Source organism: Pseudorasbora parva, chromosome 4, assembly GCF_024679245.1.
Source record: "Pseudorasbora parva isolate DD20220531a chromosome 4, ASM2467924v1, whole genome shotgun sequence".
Classification (NCBI taxonomy): Eukaryota; Metazoa; Chordata; class Actinopteri; order Cypriniformes; family Gobionidae; genus Pseudorasbora; species Pseudorasbora parva.
In genome coordinates, this window is record NC_090175.1 from 7,102,733 (window position 1) to 7,121,780 (window position 19,048).

At 40.9% G+C, this 19,048-nt stretch overlaps 1 protein-coding gene across 2 annotated transcripts; it reads right to left on the minus strand.

Moving 5' to 3' along the window:
* Nucleotides 1-95: 95 nt before the first annotated feature.
* tecrb (trans-2,3-enoyl-CoA reductase b) lies at nt 96-17,539 on the minus strand. 2 transcript variants are annotated; one of them, XM_067440705.1, is made up of 12 exons: nt 17,438-17,539; nt 14,410-14,460; nt 11,600-11,651; nt 11,093-11,137; nt 9,232-9,335; nt 7,230-7,345; nt 7,013-7,118; nt 6,177-6,249; nt 5,577-5,620; nt 5,438-5,495; nt 5,184-5,272; nt 96-1,187 (listed from the first exon to the last, which is right to left on the minus strand). In XM_067440705.1, exons 1-12 carry the CDS (start codon nt 17,450-17,452, stop codon nt 1,014-1,016), a joined length of 927 nt encoding a protein of 308 aa, XP_067296806.1. In that variant the 5' UTR covers nt 17,453-17,539; the 3' UTR covers nt 96-1,013. The 2 variants fall into 2 exon arrangements, with proteins under 2 accessions (XP_067296806.1, XP_067296805.1); XM_067440704.1 differs by lacking the exon at nt 17,438-17,539 and having other exon boundaries at nt 14,410-14,729.
* Nucleotides 17,540-19,048: the final 1,509 nt, after the last annotated feature.

A 19,048-nucleotide genomic window follows, 5' to 3' on the forward strand; every position in this document is an offset into this window, starting at 1 on the left:
CACTTTATTAAAAGTCTTTCAATCCTTTTGTGTTTTATCCAGAAAGTCTGAACATCAAACATTAGTAAATATTTGGACAAATCACAAGACAATGATGATTTTTTTTTCTCTTTTATATAAATTGTTAGCTCAACAGAACAGTGGTGACACCTGCAGTTCTCTATCTTCAGCGTCACATGCTGTAATAATCAGTACGGCGTGTCAGGGGACTTCTCTAGGCTCTGACCGGTTCGTTTCCGGTCCTCTTGTTAGTGTTTTGAGATCATCGCATTGAATAAAAGCAGAACTAAACATCTTTACTGAAGCCACAGCCATCACATTATCAGTGCATATCAGAGCGCTCAAAAATCACACACACTCGAACAAGTACAGATGGATGAGGTGTACAAACACTGTCCCCATCGAGGCTAGATGAGGCCAATCGGCTGAAGAAACGTCCAGTTTATATTTATACCTGAAGCTAGATGAAGCGAAAAATATTTTGCACCAAAGAAAGTGAAGGTTTTGTAAAATTGCTTTCATGACGAGCACTTTTCCCTCTGTTATTGTAATGCAAAACATACATATTTTCAGTACTACAATACGAAATAAAATCACATTGTCCATGATTGTATCACAGTCGGCATCAATACAGTACAACTACCATGATTTATACTTATAAGTGGGCTTCGAAATCAAAGCTGTTGAAAATTCAGGGTGTGTAGTTATGAAAATAATGCTGATTTTGTTGTTTGTGCAAAATATTAGTTCTAATCTGGACATGCTTTTCATAAGATTGCTCCTGTGATAGAGATCCAACCCTTAGGGGGCGATATTGAGCCAAAGAGGGATAAAGCTTTCGAGGTTCAGGATCTGAGCAGACTTCATTATTCAGGAGAATCAGTTCGTGAACGAATGCAGGAGAGGCGTGTGTCAAATTAATGGAGGCTGGCTATGTGCAGTATAAAAGAGAGAGGATGGGGGGAGGACGAGAGAAGAGGTTAAAAAGACGAGAGGAATACTGCGCGACTGTCCTACAGGACGAAGGGCAGGATGGGCGAGCGGAGCGTCGGATAGTCGCGGAACTCCTTCAGGTAACTGCGGTGTTTTCCCTTCGCCCACACGGTCATCTGGATGAAGCCCACCAGGGTGAAGAACGCCACGGGCAGACACTGGGTCATCAGGGTGAAGCCCAGCCACGACCCCAGCTACACACACACACACACACAGAGAGAGAGAGAGAGACCAGAGGAGATTCAGTTCATGTAATCAAACCATACTCGCGCTATAATCCATAAATTATAGACACTTGATCCAGCTTGACTTGTCCATGTCATTGTGGGAAAAATAAAATACAAAAATGTTGGGACAGTCAAGATTGCATTGTGATGTTATTTTCATTTAAGTTATAATGTGTGTGGAAGCCATTATACCTTTTCCACCACTAAAAATAAATAAATAAAACAAGTAATTGGGACTTTTTCCTCTCACAATTGCAAGACATAAAGTCACTTTCTGCTTTTTCTCAGTCAGAATTGTGACTTTATATCAGGCAATTGTGAGTTTATATCTCAGAATTTTTAATTGTGAGAAAAAAAGGCGGAATTCTGAGATAAAAAGTCGCATTTACTCTTTTTGTTTAGTGGCGGAAACGGGCTTCCATAGCAGTGAATGTCTGTTTCTGTTTTGATGTCCATAAAAGTGCATAGATATTAGGGTGACCACCTGCTAATAAGCCCAAGGGGGGACAAAGAGTATGTTTCGGGGGGACAATGTGGGAAACTGCCCGGCGCGGCGGTGCGGCCCACACCACGGGCAGAGAGTGGTTTACCCATTTCCAGCACATAACACCTTACATGGTATATTAATAATGCCCTATTCCCCTAAACATGTGTAAATGCTGATGTATGCTCATGAATTGGCCAACCAATGTGTATTTTTAACATAATATTTTAAATATTCAATGAACTGACAGATTACGATTCCACTTCCACTTACGATTTACTTTAGCTAGCCTATTTTACTTTATTTATTTTTCATTACAATTTATTCACTTTAAATAAATTATAATATAAAATTATAGGATTGACAGTAATTGTAGTTGTTTAACACCACAGCAACAGTAAAAAAAAAAAAAAAGTTAAGTTAAAGTTAAACTAAAAGTGAGAATTCCATGTTAAAATATCTAAAAATTCTTACATTAAGAAACAATTACTAGACATGTAAAAAATTATTGTCTTGTTTTGGGGAAAAAATGACTCAAAATTAAGCAAAATATTCTGCCAATGGGGTAAGAAAAATAATCTTGTTTTCTGTTTGAATTAAGATTATTTTTCTTACAACATTGGCAGATTATTTGTCTTATTTTAGGCAAAAACTGTCTTAGTTTTGAGTTATTTGTTCCCAAAACAAGACAATAATTTTTTACATGTCTAGTAAATGTTTCTTAATGCAAGAATGTTTAGATATTTAGACTTGAAACAAGACAAAAATACTGAGTAAGAATGCTTTTTTTTTCTTTTTTTTGCAGTGCAGACTTTACTAACATGGAAGTTCACCATCCTAACAATTACTTTTGCTTGTCTAGTAAATACTTGTTTTAAGAATTTTTAGATATTTTGACAAGAAACAAGACAAAACTACTAAGAAAGAAAAGCATTTTTTGCAGTGTCGTTTGACATCATATTTTACTCTCCATGTCCGATTGAGAAAGACGTTTTGCAAAGGTGACAAAAAGTTCTCGGTATCCACCTCAACAGCTTTCAGTCACAAATATTAATTTTTCGAGTCTTTCTTCTACCCACTCCTTCTCTTTTTAATTGATGATTGCCGTGCCTCATTTTTCGAATAGGAAAGTGCGCATCTAAAAAGTTCCAATTGTCTCTGGTATGCACGTCCGTGTGCTGTCATGACAACAACGAAAAAGTTGACAACAGCAGTTCAACTGAGGGATGGGTGGGGCAACAGTAGCGTGCTGAACTGTCAAGTAATGTTGGTTTGGCTGCCTGAGGCAAGAGGATATAGAGCGACCAACTTTTTTTTTTGAGCAAGCATTAATTATGCGTGACACGGTCTCAATTTGCGGGACGCATGAATTTGGCTTCAAACGCTGTGCACGCACGCGCTACGCGGGACGGGTGGTCACCCTAATAGATATCCATCATAAAAGATATTGACACGTCTCCGGGGGGTTAAAGGGTTTAGTTCACTCAAAAATGTAAATTCTGTCAGTAATCCCTCATGCCGTTGGACACCCGTCAGACCTCCGTTCATCTTCAGACACAGATGAAGATATTAGTGTTGAAATCCGATGGCTCAGAAAGCAAGGGGGTAATAGCACTCAGACAGCGTTCCACCCATAGGGGCGGCCATTGCTAACCAAGCCATCACCTGCTGTTAGCATCCCATTGACTCCCATTCATTTTTGAGTCACTTTGACAGTGAATAACTTTACATCTGAGGCGTTTAAAGACGCCATTTGTCCATTGTTTATTTCTAAAGAAACACAAGGTAATGGAGCCTTTTATGCATTGTCGTATTTTACACTATTGGCCCGTAGAAGCTGTTTTTGTAAAAATAGGCTAACGATTGCGTCATAACCAACGCGACTCTGTCGCACAGTAGAGAAATTACCGTATAGACAGGAGGAGACGCTCGCAGGCAATCTTTTACTGTCTATGAGGCAGTCGGGGGGACGTGGAGACATAAAGTCTGATAAAGTCAAGGGGGAAGAATGGCGAGAAGCCCATAGTGAGCCAAAAGCAACGGGAGAAAATATTTAAACAACGCGATTCAGATTTCTCTTTCCACAACTACTAGAAGACCTCCAGCTGTCAGACAGGAGGCTCACGTCACATCTACGTCCTCAAGCTCAGTCTGACCCTGCGCAGTTCACTCAGCCATCAGGAAGTGAGAGCCTCTGATTGGCCTCATTTTCCGCCGTAGATGTCAATGGGAACGCTCTGTCCATTTCTTTTACTGTCTATGTCAGAAAGGCCTTCATTGACACCAATGTCATTTCCTCTCTCAAGACCCATAAAGGCACTAAAGACGTCGTTACAAAGCCCATCTCACTACAGCGGCTCTACAATCACTTTATGAAGACACAAGTTTTTGTGCGGCAAAAAAACGAAATAACGACTTATGTAGTGATGGCCGAATTCAAAACTCCGCTTTGTGAAAAAACTATACAATACAAGTCCTTATTTTGTTTTTTTGAGAGAGAGGAAGTGACATTGATATCAATGAAGGCCTTTCTCTTTCAGAGGTCTTACTGGTGTCTATCAAAAGGGTGAGAAATTAATGACAGAATTTTTATTTTGGGTGAACTAACCCTTAAATAAAGGCTGAAGCGAAGCTTTTGTGTGAGAAAAATACCCATATAAACTTTATAAACTAAAATAACTAGCTTTCGTAAGACTTTGATTTGCGACGCAAGAGTGACCTCTGACCTGAGGCATGACGTATTGACCCATACGTGATATAGTGCAGAGGATAGAGCAAAACACTGGTCACGAATTAGAGTCTAAAACAGGCTTCTTCTTTTTTTTTAAGATAAATGCTGGAGATATAAGAGAAGAGGAGCTTGAGTTTTTGCCCAGCACTATTTGTTTGAACCACAAGAGCCGTCAAAGCTTGTGAAATCTCCTGCATCAGAGGTAAGTTGACTTGCGTAGGCCGTCTGCTGGAAGCTAGTTATTTTAGCTTATTAAGTTTTAAATGGATATTTTTCTCATACAAACGCATTACTTCACTTCTGAAGGGAGCAGTTATGTGAGGGATTGATGGATGCACTTTTATGGGCTTTAAAATCAGGGTCGCCAGCATTCACTGCTATTATAAAGCTTAGAAGAGCAATGATATTGGTAATATAACTCTGATTGTTCGTCTGAAATAAGAGTGTCCTGCACGCATAGGATGGCTTGAGGGTGAGTAAATCATGGGACGATTTAATGTTTCGGGTGAACTATCCTATTAAGGACATAACTGAAATTACACAATGACCCGCGAAAGAGTTAGTTTGAGCGTGTCCTCAATCCGTTTGATTCAGGTTAGGTTGTAATACCTTCAACCTGATCCAAAGGATGCATCCAAGCCAGAGTGTAACTATTATTATTCTCAGTGTAAAGCGTCTGATTTAGGTTAGCTTTGGTTTTTCACTGCGTCTGGGTTAACGTGAGTGTTTGAGCGGAGATCTTCCTGACCTCATAAGTGTAGTTGGGGCAGGAGACCAGCAGGAAGATCCAGGTGAAGGGGTTTTTAGTCGGATACGGGATCTTCCTGGTCTTAGATCCTGCGGAAAACAAAGAAGAAGAAGAAAAAAAAAATACTTTTGTCAGTCTTGATCTAATAATGAGCCAGAAATGCAAATATAACATACACAAGGGCTACAGAAAAGTATAAAGATCCTACCAATCTCTCTGTCTTTGTGTGTGTGTGTGTGTGTTTGTGACTTTACCTGGTGGTCTGAGATTTCTCAGGGCAATGTGGATGGAGAAGTTCCCGATCTGACAGAACTGTGGTCGTAAAGAGATCATCATTAGTCACGTATGCTATGTTTGACACACACTGATCTCCTGTGTGAGAGCTGATCTTACCAGGAACACGATGAGGGCCAGTCTGATCTGCTGCTCTCCATAGGCTGCAAAGCAAACACCAGCGTGAGCCGTCAAGCTGAACAGCCTTCAATCATCGGCTGACCTCACATATGATCAATCAATCAATCAACTTTATTTATATAGCGCTTTTACAATCACGATTGTGTCAAAGCAGCTTCACAGTGTCAAACAGGGTAATATTGCGACAAAATTAGATTTGGCTGTACAGCCGTACTGGAGAAAACAGTGATGTTATCAGCTTATTTTAATTTATCATATAGCGACAATGTTGGCAGATCAGTATTATAGTTTATAGAATTAAATAAGACCTAATTCATATATTTTATTTGTATAATAAGTTGAATAACTTTAATCATATTTTTAGTGTCCCCAACTGAGCAAGCCAAGCCAAAGGCGACAGTGGCAAGGAACCAAAACTCCATCGGGGCATGATGGAGAAAAAAAAAAAAAAAAAAAAAAAAAAAAAAAAAAAAAAAAAAACAATGACACTTATACATGGCATTCACAAATAAATGCAACACAGATGGTCTGAGTGTCTGAAGCCGGAGCCAGTGTGTGAAGGCCGGTGTGTAAACTCACTGGGTGGCGTGTACAGCGGGTGGTTGATGTAATAAGCCATCCAAGCTGCAAATCCCCAGTAATATGTGCAGTTCTGCAAAAACATTAAAAAAATATATATTACTGCGAAGTTATTTACTCCAATAATATCTGAATAAATATTATAATGTCAGGCTGAACTGGAAGATTGACAGTTTATTAAAGTGCCCTATTACGCTTTTGGGGATCTGTCCTTTCAGTGTGTAATAAAGCTGATAGTAGATGTCAAAGGACTGCAAAGATAAAGAGCAGATTAATAATGTCTCCCAAAAGAAATAACGCCGCCATCGTTACTGTTTGATCACGCTTTGACCTCACAGGTTTGTGCTCGTGAACAAATACAGTTTCAGCAAGAGAGTCATTTCCAGCTCCAGCAGTTTCCATCTGTTCATACTACACTTAATAAAAGTCCACACTCTATTACTTAAATGTATAAATATATATAAATCTATAAATACATTTACATGTATGCGTGTGTGTGTGTGTGTTTGTGTGCCCTTGTTTATATTACATTGTGGGGACCAAATGTCCCCATAAGGATAGTAAAACCTGAGATTACCTACATTGTGGGAACCAGCCAGTGGTCCCTACTTCTCAAAAGGCTTATAAATCATACAGGATGAGTTTTTTTGAGAAAGTAAAAAAGATTTCCTGTGATGGGTAGGTTTAGGGGCAGGGGCAGTGTAGGGGGACAGAAAATACAGTTTGTACGGTATAAAAACCATTACGTCTATGGAGAGTCCCCACAAAGATAGTGAACCAGATATGTGTGTATGTGTGTGTGTGTGTGTGTGTCTGAGGAGTCGTATATATCTCACCTTGAAGATGTTGCGGAGAGGCATAGTCCCGTGTGAGAAGCGGTGGACGAACAATGTTTCCAGAAGTCTCTTAACGTAGTGGAAGGAATGACACATGCATGCCAAACTACAACACAACACACACTTTATGTGACTCGCATGGAAGGGCTCAAAGCTGTATTTATATGACTGTGGGTGTAGAATATGGGGATAAAAAGGGCTAAAAATGTAAACTTACTGTACGACCCAGTGTTTGCTGGTGGTGAAGTCATATTTAGGCGCATAAATAAACGGGACTCGGAAGTAAAACATCAGATAAATGAGCAGAGGACCGGCGTACTCCGTCAGAAACACCTGAGAGAGAGAGGGAGAGAGAGAGAGAGAGAGAGAGAGAGAGAGAGATGTGAGAAGAGTAAGTATGCGTGTGTGTGTGTGTGTTGTGTTGTGAGAGTGAGTATTGTGTGAGTGAGAGAGAGAGTGGTTGTGTGTGTGTGTGAGTGGTTGTGTGTGTGTGTGAGTGGTTGTGTGAGTGAGTGAGTGAGTGTGTGAGTGTGTGTGTGTGTGTGTGAATGATTGTGTGAGTGAGTGAGTGCGTGAGTGAGAGTGTGTGTGTGTGTGTGTGAGAGTGGTTGTGTGAGTGAGTGAGTGCGTGTGTGCGAGTGTGAGAGTGGTTGTGTGAGTGAGTGAGTGCGTGAGTGTGTGTGTGTGTGTATGTGTGTGTGTGTGTGTGTGTGTGTGTGTGTGTGTGAGAGTGGTTGTGTGAGTGAGTGAGTGCGTGAGTGAGAGGGTGTGTGTATGTGTGTGTGTGTGTGTGTGAGAGAGTGGTTGTGTGTGTGAGTGAGTGAGTGAGTGTGTGTGTGTGTGTGTGTGAGAGTGGTTGTGTGAGTGAGTGAGTGAGTGAGTGAGTGAGTGAGTGTGTGTGTGTGTGTGAGAGTGGTTGTGTGAGTGAGTGAGTGAGTGAGTGAGAGTGTGTGTGTGAGTGTGTGTGTGTGAGAGTGGATGTGTGAGTGAGAGAGAGTGAGTGAGTGAGTGAGTGAGTGAGTGAGTGAGTGTGTGTGTGTGTGTGAGAGAGAGGTGTTCATGAGCTCAGTTCCTCTGCTGTCGGGAAGCACGTTCATGTTTCCAGGTTATAAATATCTCATGCTCTCACAGAGATAATGTGACAGACACTAAACGGACCGCTTAAGAGACAGATTAACACACAGCCACACACACATTGACATAAGCACATATAAATGCACATAATGGAGTGAAACTTTAACATTACACACTGGGCTCTCGCTGAAGTGTGTGTGTGTGTGTGTGTGTGTGTGGTACGGGTGTGTGTCTGTGTTTGAGTAAGTGTGTGAGTGTAAGTGTATATGAGAGAGAGTGTGGGAGTGTGTACGTGAGGGTGTGTATATCTGTGTGTGTCTATGTTAGAGTTTGTATATCTGTGTGTGTGTGTGTGTGTGTGTGTATGCGAGTATAAGCATGCGTGTGAGAGAGAGAGTGTATATATCTGTGTTTTGTGTGTGTGTGTGAGAAAGTGTGTATATCTGTGTGTGCGATTTTGTGTGTGTGTGGGAGAGAGTCTGTATATCTGTTTGTGTGTGTATGCATGAGTGTAGATCTGTGTCAGTGTATATATTTGTGTTTTTGTGAGTCTGTGTGTGAGAGTGCGTATATCTGTGTGTGTGTGTGTGTGTGTGTGTAGATGTGCGTGTGTGTGTTTGTATATATCTGTGAGTGTGTATATCTGTGTGTGTGTGTGTGTGTGTGTGTATGCGAGAATAAGTGTGTGTGTGAGAGTGTGTATATCTGTGTGTTTTGTGTGTGTGTGAGAAAGAGTGTGTATATCTGTGTGCGTGATTTTGTGTGTGTGTGTGAGAGTCTGTATATCTGTTTGTGTGTGTATGCGTTAGTGTAGATCTGTGTGAATGTATGTATATATTTGTGTGTTTTTGTGAGTCTGTGTGTGAGAGTGTGTATATCTGTGTGCGTGTGTAGATGTGTGTGTGTTTGTATATATCTGTGAGTGTGTATGTGTAGATGTGTGTGTGTTTGTATATATCTGTGAGTGTGTGTGTGTGTGTGTGTGAGAGCATGTGTGTTGTTGTTGTTGTGTGTGTGTGTGTATGTGTGAGCATGTGTGTTTGTATATCTGTCTGTGTGAGCGTGCGTGCGCGTGCGTGCGTGCGTGTGTGTGTGTGTGTGTGTGAGCGTGTGTGTGTGTGTGTGTGTGTGTGAGTGTGTCTCACCGTGACCCAGCTGATCTGCGCTCCCAGGTCTCTGAAGTAGAAGGTTGCTGTTGTTCCCACAGGCAGATGCTGCAGCACGTCCTCATCCTTCAAAGACTTCCCCTCTGCACCACAAACCCAGAATGCATCAGGAGTGTCTACTAACAGAAGCCTTCATCTACACACACACACACGTACAACAGACGCTGTCCTTCATCATATCAGGGGCCTTGAAAGTGCTCATAGCGCTGCTGTATATGGAGGGTCAGAAAGCTCTCAGATTTCATCAAAAGATGATTCTGAAGATGAGGGAAGTTCAGACGACATGAGGGCGAGGAATTAATGACAGCATTTACTCTTTTGGGTTCTGTTTACTTATAACTGGTGGCTAGACTTAACCTGGATGCCAGCCGAACTTAGCCCCGCCCACAATTGTTTAGGTCGGGCGGTTCGGTCTGGACTCGCTCCATAGAGGAGTAATTATCCCCGAACAGAAACTGTTCAGACCAATGAAATCATCAGGGCGGGCTTTAGACGATGACGGACAGATGATCAACAGTAACGTAATCATCACGTCATCAAAGGGGCTTGGGTTATATTTACTCGAATCCTAAACGGAGAGCTTGTTTGTATCTGCATCACCTTCACAATTTCTCTCTGAAATGATGATCATGTTGGGTAAGTGCTCTGTGTATATTTTTTACAGCACCGGCAAAGATTGTGTATTTCAGCGCGCGTGCAGACAGGGTTGCCAAGTTTTTACAACAAAATCCGCCAACTACTAGCCCTAAACAATAGCTTCTCGGGGGGTTCTCCGGGGGAAAAATGGTGTTTGGGGGGTAAAATGTGTGTTATTTTTGGTTGCCTGCTAAAATTCGCACTCATGGGCCTATATATCACATAATAGTCGCTTCAAACCGCGAAAAAAAAATGCGGCGTATTGATTCATGATTCGGATCGCGTGTCAAACTGCTGAAATCACGTGACATTGTCGATCCGAATCATTGATCGATTCGCTGATTCATAACCGTTTGAATCTTTATTTGAGGATTGAAAACAAACGCGGAAGAGAAGACAATGCTGAATAAAGTCGTAGTTTTTGTTATTTTTGGACCCAAATGTATTTCCGATGCTTCAAGAGACTCTAATTAACCCACTGATGTCTCATATGGACTACTCTGATGATGTTTTTACTCCCTTTCTGGACATGGACAGTATAGTGTGCATACACTGAAAACAATTTGGAGTGACATTTACTTAAAAAAAGCTATGCAACTTTTTCCACACAGAAAGAGCTTGTAATCTTTACTCTGGCTATTTCTAAGTAATATTTATTTACTAGAACCACTTATTTTTTATGTAAAATACACAAGTAAACTGCGCTGGCAATACTCATCTATAGATTGCAACATTCACTCAGATTACCATTGCATCCAATTACAAAACCCAAGTGAACATTGCTCGTTTCTTACTCATCTTTTCTTTGTAATTATTAAGTAATATGTATTATGAACGTACTTGCATATGCTGCAGGACTAAAATATAAAATATCTTAAACTGTGTGTGAAGATGAACGGAGGTCTTACGGGTGAGGAACGACATTAGGGAGAAGAGTTAATGACAGACATTTCATTATTGGCTGAACTAACCCTTTATGCAGTATGCTCTAAAAACAGTATCTAGTACCGTCTATTGAAAACCTAATATTGGTTTTGGTGTGAATCCTATTGAATCCTACACCACTTATATAATACTAATAATCAGACTGCAAGAGCTTTGACCGCGTGAATCTCTTCTCATGCTGATAATACAGGTCAGCAAACTCAGATCTAAAGTCCAGTCAGTCAGTCGAGATAATGTCGAACAAAAGTTTAATACGTACTGGGATCCAAACGGATGGACTGCCGGGCCGGATACCACTGAGGGTCTGCAACAACACATCAAACACAGGAAAACAATTACAGCACACACACACACACACACTTTCAGAAGTCTGGAGTTGATAATGTTTTAAAATGATTATCTTCTGCTCACCAAGGCGGCATTTGTTTGATCAAAAATACAGTAAAATCAGTAAAATTGTGAAATATTATTACAATTTAAAATAGCTGTTTTCTCTATGAATATATAATAAAGTGTAATATATTCCTGTGATCAAAGCTGAATTTATCATCATTCCTCCAGTCTTCAGTGTCACATGATCCTTCACTAATCACTCTCATATGAGGATTTGATGTTTAAGAAACATATATGATTATTATCAATGTTCAAAGTATGGAAAGCGTAAAAGTTTCTTTGATGAACAGGATTTATTTGAAAGAAATATTTCGTAACTTAAATGTCCCAAGTTTTTAAGCTGACAGAAGATCATAAGTTCATGTATACTCACGACTCTTGTGAAACATGGACTTGATTTCACCGATAGTGGCATTGGGCTCAACCTGACAATCAAACACACACACACACACACACATACACACACACACAGGTTTAGAGTGTGTGTCTGAAACGAGGGGTAAATTTAGCTACAATCCCCCAGCGATGTGACTTTAGTGCAGCAGCTGTTCTGAGAGACAGACCACCAGACAAACAGAGCCACGAACACAAACACGGCCAGACCTCCCGAAACACCTGAAGGGGGATTTCACACGACAACACCTCTACAACTCCTCCACCAATCTGCTTTAGCTCATGTTTGTGTGTGTTCTTTCAGTATAGCTAAATAACTACTGAATGTGAAGCCAATTAGGAGCATAAATAATTGAATTAAACTCAGTTCATAACACATACAGGAGTCATTACATTAACTGCCATTCCAAAGCCACGGTGCCAAACATTCACCCTCTCTCCATCTTAACTACTATAAAAACCTAATAAATAAACGTGCAAGAGATCAGTGCTGTGATGAATATGCTCAAAGATGCATTTATCATGAACACCGCTGCGATATGAGACTCCTGAGATGTCTGCAATTCTGTTTCACATTGTTAAAGGTGCAGTAAGTGATTTTTGAAAAACACTGTTGAAACGGATCGGACCAGTGACATCACAACCCCGGTAGCCAGTGACATCACAACCCCGGTAGCCAGTGACATCACAACCCCGGTAGCCAGTGACATCACAACCCCGGTAGCCAGTGACATCACAAACCCGGTAGCAGTGACATCACAACCCCGGTAGCCAGTGACATCACAACCCCGGTAGCCAGTGACATCACAACCCCGGTAGCCAGTGACATCACAACCCCGGTAGCCAGTGACATCACAACCCCGGTAGCCAGTGACATCACAACCCCGGTAGCCAGTGACATCACAACCCCGGTAGCCAGTGACATCACAACCCCGGTAGCAGTGACATCACAACCCCGGTAGCCGTGACATCACAACCCCGGTAGCCGTGACATCACAACCCCGGTAGCCGTGACATCACAACCCCGGTAGCCGTGACATCACAACCCCAGTAGCCGTGACATCACAACCCCAGTAGCCGTGACATCACAACCCCAGTAGCCGTGACATCACAACCCCAGTAGCCGTGACATCACAACCCCAGTAGCCGTGACATCACAACCCCAGTATCCGTGACATCACAACCCCAGTAGCCGTGACATCACAACCCCAGTAGCCGTGACATCACAACCCCAGTAGACGTGACATCACAACCCCAGTAGCCGTGACATCACAACCCCGGTAGCCAGTGACATCAGAACCCCGGTAGCAGTGACATCACAACCCCAGTAGCCGTGACATCACAACCCCAGTAGCCGTGACATCACAACCCCAGTAGCCGTGACATCACAACCCCAGTAGCCGTGACATCACAACCCCAGTAGCCGTGACATCACAACCCCAGTAGCCGTGACATCACAACCCCAGTAGACGTGACATCACAACCCCAGTAGCCGTGACATCACAACCCCAGTAGCCAGTGACATCAGAACCCCGGTAGCAGTGACATCACAACCCCAGTAGCCAGTGACATCAGAACCCCAGTAGCCAGTGACATCAGAACCCCGGTAGCAGTGACATCACAACCCCAGTAGCCAGTGACATCAGAACCCCAGTAGCCAGTGACATCAGAACCCCAGTAGCCGTGACATCACAACCCCAGTAGCCAGTGACATCAGAACCCCAGTAGCCGTGACATCACAACCCCAGTAGCCAGTGACATCACAACCCCAGTAGCCGTGACATCACAACCCCAGTAGCCGTGACATCACAACCCCAGTAGCCAGTGACATCACAACCCCAGTAGCCAGTGACATCACAACCCCGGTAGCCAGTGACATCACAACCCCAGTAGCCGTGACATCACAGGGGAAGCGGCAGTTAATCCGAGGACATACGAGTGCAATCCTCGCTAATCCTGCAGCGCGGCTCCTGTCATTCTAGAGGCCTCTTTACAGGGACGACTACAGCAAGACCTCACACCCGAAGACTCGAGAGTACACCACCCCGAGAGCACAGAGCGCACGGCCACCACACTTACTAAAGATAGCACCACTCTAGGGATGAGAACTTCACATTATACCGCAGGAAAAATGGGTTAATTCATTTCAAAGCAATCCAGAGTGAATGGAAAGTGAATTAACAGAAGCTAAGGGTTAAAAGCTAGAATCTATAAATGGACAGTTGAAAAATAACTTTGATTTCCAAGATTTTCAGATTAAAATTATATGGCAAAGCACATCATAGACTGGGTACCAGTTATTCACACATTTTAGTTGCATTTTTTTTTTTTTTTTTGCAGTTCATAAATTGCTTTGCCGCACAGGGATATTATTGTTAACCAAAACCATCAAAAAAAAAAAAAAAAAAAAAAAAAAATGTTTATTTAAAAAAAAAGTTTGTTTCTTAAAGTAAAAATTATCTGAAATGATATATATGGCAACATTTCTAACTTTCGTGTAGTTTAAGTTGAGGTACTACTGTAATAGAAGTTCATAGAAAGTATATACTAAAAACTAATAAACCTCTAAATCACAAACTTTATAATTTAAATATAAAAATGACAATAGTGCATTAATGATAGCACTGTCGCGGCATGACAAATAAAATCCCTTTCAAAGCACAACCATCCCATGTTGTCTTTTAATTAATATGAGGCTGTATAATTTGCATAATTATGCATGAGGACATTTCCATGTTGTGGACAGGGTAAAGCATACAGGACGTCAAATATCAAAAAGGAGTCTCTTACCTTGTCCAGGAAGCAGAGCTTGTCCTTCGTCTTGGCGTCCAGAATCTCCACCTCGAAAAAGACCACAGCTTTCTTAGTCTTTTTAGCAGGTTTGCGTTTGGCCGGGGCGGGGAGCCCGGGAGCGGCCGCCACGGCCCCGTTCTGAGCCTTTTTGGGCAGCGTGGCCTCTAAAGCCAAGGTATCCATACTGTCTGCTTTATTTATCCACTTTTTAAACTTCTTTCCTCTCTTAGTCCCTCTCTCACCTCCAAAACGAGTGCGGGACGAGAGCTTTCCTGTCAGCTGTGGAAATAAATCTGTCTATCTGAGCCCCCACCCCTCTCCTCTTTCTCTCTCTCTCTCTTTCTCTCTCTTTAACTCAACCCTCCCCTTTCTCTATGTTGTCGTCACTCTCTTGTTCATCTATACATTTGGCCCCCAACTGCCCTAAAAACACATGCACAAAAAGTAAACAAAACTTCTATCTCTCTCTCTCTCTCACTCACATGCCCCTTATTCTCCTTTTCCCCATCTTTTTCTTCTAAACCTCCAGAGGAAACGTGACCCCTCCCCAGTCATCCCAATATGTGCTAATTATAACTTGCCTTATGGATGCATGAACACACACACGAACGTAACAGAGGCCACCCATACCCTCATCTAGAGCACACAAACAATATTTACACAAACAGATTATCTGCAGAATTAAGACTTTAGGTTTGCACCATTGTGCCAGTACGACAATATAAAGGATATTCATACAAAAATATGATCATGTTGCATGAACATAGCTATTATGTCTTACTTTTCAGTATCAAATTAGGCCAATGTATGTTTTTTGTAACTGACTTTAAAAAGTTATGAACAGACTTAATGACAAAACAAAAAAGATGACTAACTTGTACGACTAGTTGTATGTGTCAGTGTATCACATGGTCATATAACAACCAGCAATCTTAAGGAAACATATTTAGATGTAAGAAATGAGCCCATTATTTTTCTTTTAATCATAATTATGTGCAAACATTTAAAACAAATTTGTTTTAAAATAAATAAATGTCACCATGTAAAAAAACAGGCTTCCTTTGCCTATGGGTTGTTGACGTGACAGCATTTTCACTATCACACAAGATAAAACTACATATAATATGTATCGTCATCATTTAAAATGCAGACTGCCTCAACAAATTACAACTTTTATAGATGATAAAAGCGTTATCATCATGTAAATAATAACAAAGAAAAGCGTACACATGTTAATAAAAACATTGAGCATAACTTTACAAGTGTCTATTTTTTTCACCCATATATTTCTAAAAGCATAGGAACTTTTTTTCTTTTTTTTTGACAGCGAGCAATTCTAGTTTAAGTTTAGTTAGTTGAAAGACCTCACTTGAAGTCATGTTACTTTGTGCCCATGGTAAGATTTTGTCTCAACATTGTTCAAATATTTAACTTTTGTGGAACAAATGTAAAAGTGTTCATTTCTGTTGTCCTTTGGTGCGAAACCCTTATATTCTTAAATCTTAATGCTTTCTGTCACAACCACTGACCTACAGTATAGAGAAGCGTTTGGATCAGTGGTCAAGTAGATCAAGTGACCCCTTATATTGTCTTAAAATCAGACTTCACACTACATAACAATAGGCATTTTTTTCTTTCAAAAGTGGTGTTTAACAAAAAAAAAAACAATGTTATTTGTCACCTATATAAAACATTTGCTGGAAAAATAAGCTGTTCAGAGACACTATTTTAGGAGCGAGAGAGAGAGAGAGAGAGAGAGAGAGAGAGAGAGAGAGAGAGAGAGAGAGAGAGAGAGAGAGAGAGAGAGAGAGAGAGAGAGAGAGAGAGAGAGAGAGAGAGATTATTAATAACTTGGAAAGGCATGAGCAGATGACACTGGAGGAAAACCCTGAGAGAAGAAGGAGAACTGCGAACCAACATTAAATGTTAAAAAGTTTACTTTGAGGCGAAATACAGCAGCACTACAACAGGAGAAGCGACCTTTAAACTGTCGAAAGAAAATCACGTGAGTGACTATCGCTCTCTTCACCAACGGTATTAACGTACGTTAAGGTCGTATCCATTATTTCATGTTAGTTTTGTTCCCCGTTTTACTCTTTCTTAACGTATTATTTACTTAAATACGATTAATTATATGTTTTGTGCCCCTGCGAGATCATGAACACCATCTGGCGCCCTCTTGTGGACATCAGAAGATCACATGTGTCAGTTTTATCAACAAGACTTTGACCAAAACGTGTCCTACATGTTCAATGTAGGCCAAACGTGTTACATCAGCATTTAAAATAACCTTATAGATTTGTACGTATCTTTATTGGTCATGTTTAATGTGCAAAAATGGTAAATTCACACAGAAACAGCCAACTACTTCCGGGTTTATGGAGAGCTAAGCCGTACGTGACTTCAGTCCCGCATAAACACTGATTAAATGGAAACCTATTGTTTTACAGTCTATAGTAAAAACTCGCCTTCCTGTTATAGCACGTGTGTGTGTGTGGTCAGAAATTACAACTTGTGTTTTGAATGAAATCCTAGTGGATACAATAATCTCTCAGTCAAGTGCACACGAGGTTCCTACTCAAAAACACGTTTGTGAAAGGCTTTTTTTCAGAGTTATCTCGAGGACATCAACCACCCAGACATGTTGCAAGCGATATTCCTATTACACACATTGTGTCGTAATATGGGACAGAGGTTCTTTCAGAAATTCAGTCTTCCCTGTGTCGAGACGACATTTTACAGCAAACTATACTGCTCCCATCCTTGCTTCAGGTTTAGCATAAATAGCATCATATGTGATCTGACAGGACGCTTGTGTTGATAAATCTCCACACCGAGCAATTCCTCTTAGGCCGAGGTGCTTGACACTAGCATGCTCCCTAATCTGCAACCCCAGTGATGTCTTAATAACGCCTGCCGTTCCTTCATTTCCTCACGGCACGGTCACTTTCTCATCACCTCAACAGCATCTGAGACCTGAACGCCGGTACAATGAGAACTCTGAAAATCAGTAACATTATCTTACCTCGTAGTGCTTCATTGTTGCAGTTTGAATTGCTTATCCCAGCAAGGTGAGAGACAAGCTCGAAGTCCAATCAGGGAGAACGGAAGATGCCGCACAGCCAATGGGCACAGAGTGGGGAGCGCTGGCCAACAAATACGGAGAGCTGCGCTCGATCCTGTCATTGGTGAAAGCTATCAGAGCCGTCTTTTTGACCTAGTAGCAGTAGCCAATAGGAGTCCGACTATACACAAGTGTTAAACAAACACCACGCGCCGCCTGGTGGTGATGTGAGGCCAAAACAGGCGCGCTACTGGCAGCAGTATTTTGTGAACAACGATTCTTTGTTAAAAAAACAAATGCATGTTCATAAATGCATGTTCAAGAAAAGTTGCACAACAACTAGTCATTTATACGTTTGGAAACCTCACACAATAACCTCTTTGTATATTGACAATGGCAATTATATATGTATAATTGGTAGGGTATATATATTTGGTAGGGAGCATTCTCCTGCTGAAAGAGGCCACAGCATGGGCACCCTGACTGGTCAGTGGTTATGCCGCCCCATACGCGACAAACTGAGATGCTCTGTGTATTCTGACAGCTTTCTATCAGAACCAGCATTAACTTCTGGAGCAGTTTGAGCTCCAGTAGCTCGTCTGTTTGATCGGACTACACGGGCCAGCCTTCGCTCCTCACGTGCATCAATGAGCCTTGGCCGCCCATGACCCTGTGGCCGGTTCTCCTCTGTTCCTCTTGGAGCACTTTTGATAGATACTGACCACTGCTGACCGGGAACAGCCCACAAGAGCTGCAGTTTAGGAGATGCTCTGACCCAGTCGTCTGGCCGTCACAATCTGGCCCTTGACAAACTCTTGTGCGTGTGTGTGTGTGTGTGTGTGTGTGTGTGTGTGTAAAGTATATAAATGTGAAAAATGTCAGATAATTCAAAAAATTTGATCCCTAATGAAATGACTTTGTAATGTGGAATCAAATAAAGTATATAAATGTTTCGGGTTGCAATGAACAAAATTAGCAGTTTACATCCAGTTCATATTTACAATAAACCATTGGCCAATTGTTTGCTAACTACCTTCTTTATAAAATAAAGAATGTATAGCCTTGTTATTGTTTTTGTTTGACAAAAAAAAAAAAAAAATTGTGCCACATAAAGTAGCTAATTGAAAATATGTTTGAGTGTACTTTACAAGAAGGCCTAATTTATAATGTATTTGTTTGTATAGGAAATTAAAAAGGAAAAATAGAGACATTTCTAATAAATGTATGTATTTAACTTATAATTTCTTAAATAATTTAAATCTTATATTGTGTAAACCCAAGGAAAATAAAGACTAACACGGAAACAGTAAATAAAATAAATTAAAATATATTTCCATATATCCTTAAAAAATAACACACACACACACACACACACACACACACACACACACACACACACACACACACACATATATATATATATATATATATATATATATATATATATATATATATATATATATATATATATATATATATATATATAAAAATTTATTGCATCGTCCTAATTTGAATATATATGAAAATCTGTCAGACGTTATATTAGGCTATATTAATATATTTTGAAATTTT